The sequence below is a fragment of the Loa loa genome (assembly GCF_000183805.2).
Source record: "Loa loa unplaced genomic scaffold supercont3.2117, whole genome shotgun sequence".
Taxonomy (NCBI): domain Eukaryota; kingdom Metazoa; phylum Nematoda; class Chromadorea; order Rhabditida; family Onchocercidae; genus Loa; species Loa loa.
This window is the reverse complement of record NW_018110296.1, coordinates 1-1,500: the sequence shown is the minus strand read 5'-3', so window position 1 is coordinate 1,500 and position 1,500 is coordinate 1. Positions and strand designations below refer to the sequence as shown.

The 1,500-nt window shown below is 33.1% G+C and overlaps 1 protein-coding gene across 1 annotated transcript; it reads left to right on the top strand.

The window, feature by feature from the left end:
- Window positions 1-376: 376 nt before the first annotated feature.
- Window positions 377-1,228, top strand: LOAG_15528 (hypothetical protein; the record flags this gene model as incomplete). Its single annotated transcript, XM_003151018.1, has 3 exons — window positions 377-524; window positions 593-704; window positions 1,033-1,228. Coding segments are annotated over 3 exons (456 nt in total), but the record flags the coding sequence as incomplete, so codon positions are not given.
- Window positions 1,229-1,500: the final 272 nt, after the last annotated feature.

Genomic DNA, 1,500 nt, shown 5'->3' with positions numbered 1-1,500 from the left:
GATAAATGTAATGCTGTAGCACCATCGATATTGAAATTTATAACGTGTAAACTTAACATTATTTTTATCGAGTGATTTCATTACAGGTAAAGACATATGGTGCAAGGAAGAGCTCAGGCACAATGGTGGGAAAAGTAAGCAATTTAACCCTTTCGTTTATTTATAGAAATTTTTTTCAGTTGTGTGAAGTGACATTAATTTTGAAATGCACAGAATATCAATAAAATCTTCAACTTTTTCTTGTTCATTTGCGAAGATATTTGTCGAATAGTTGGTATAAATTACGTTTTGAAATGTACTGTTCAATTCTTCTCTTCTATATTAGAAGAAATCTTTTTTCTTTCTGATACAACTAATTGTTTAAGCATATCATGATATGGAAGCAAATGCGGTGCATAAGAAGGGATCAATTTATCTGGGATTCCGGAACGGTTACATATTTTCCTACCGAGTGATCAATGAGAAGGAAAAATTCTCGGAAATATTATTTTCACTCGATCTCGCACATCGTACTCCCCAAACAGGTAAGTCATGTTTCATTTTTTTATTGAATCAAAAGTAGAAAACTACCGATTACCAAACACTTCTACAGAAGTACTCGGTAAGGACGATGAATTGCACTTATTTTCGACCGATGGTAAAGAAGCAATTGTAGTAATTTGCGGTCCCACAACATATTATCGAATATATGACGTTAATCCACGGTTAGTGAACAGAAAGTATTGAGAAAGAGAAATCTTAGTGTTATCAAGTGACGTGGATTTGTCTGAAAATGTCTGTATTTTTATTCGATGATGCGTGTGATACCACCGGAACTTATCATTGCCTTACTTAATTTTAGACAAGTTTTGCTATCAGATATTCCATATCCTCTTCTAATCCAAGTGATGATATTCCTGAGGAAAAGTGGAGGGGGAAGAATGAAGCTGGGATGCTATGAAATGAAAAACTTTTACAATTTTATTTCGGAATATTTAGCTCCGAGTGTCATAATGACATAAGTGGAATTGAATAAATGCAAATCATCTTTAGGGATGGCATTAAAGTTATTTATTTGAAGAAGAGTAATATGACTGTCATCCAGACATTAACGAAAAAATGTCGAAAAGCTGATTATAATGCGAAGGACGCTAAATTGGTTTTTTTCATGGACTCCTCTACGGCATATGAACTGCCGCTCACTTTTAATCATGACGGAGTTTTAAAAAGCTATCCAGATCCAAAGCTGGTTAATACTTCTTTCATTAATTATTTAGTTCGACATGTTCCTCAAATTTTCATTCTAATTTCACGTTTCAGGAAACTTTTCTTTCTTTCCTCATCCAAAAACTTGCCAGTTTTTTTTTTTCAAGTGAGATTTAATAATTGAGGGATAAGATTACCTAAGAGCAACAGTCATTTAATTATTTCGTTATCCTAATCACAAGACTTTTTTGGACAAAAAGATCTAAAACGTTCTTCCATAGTCAGTTTGTAAGTCCATGGACAAATTTCTATTCT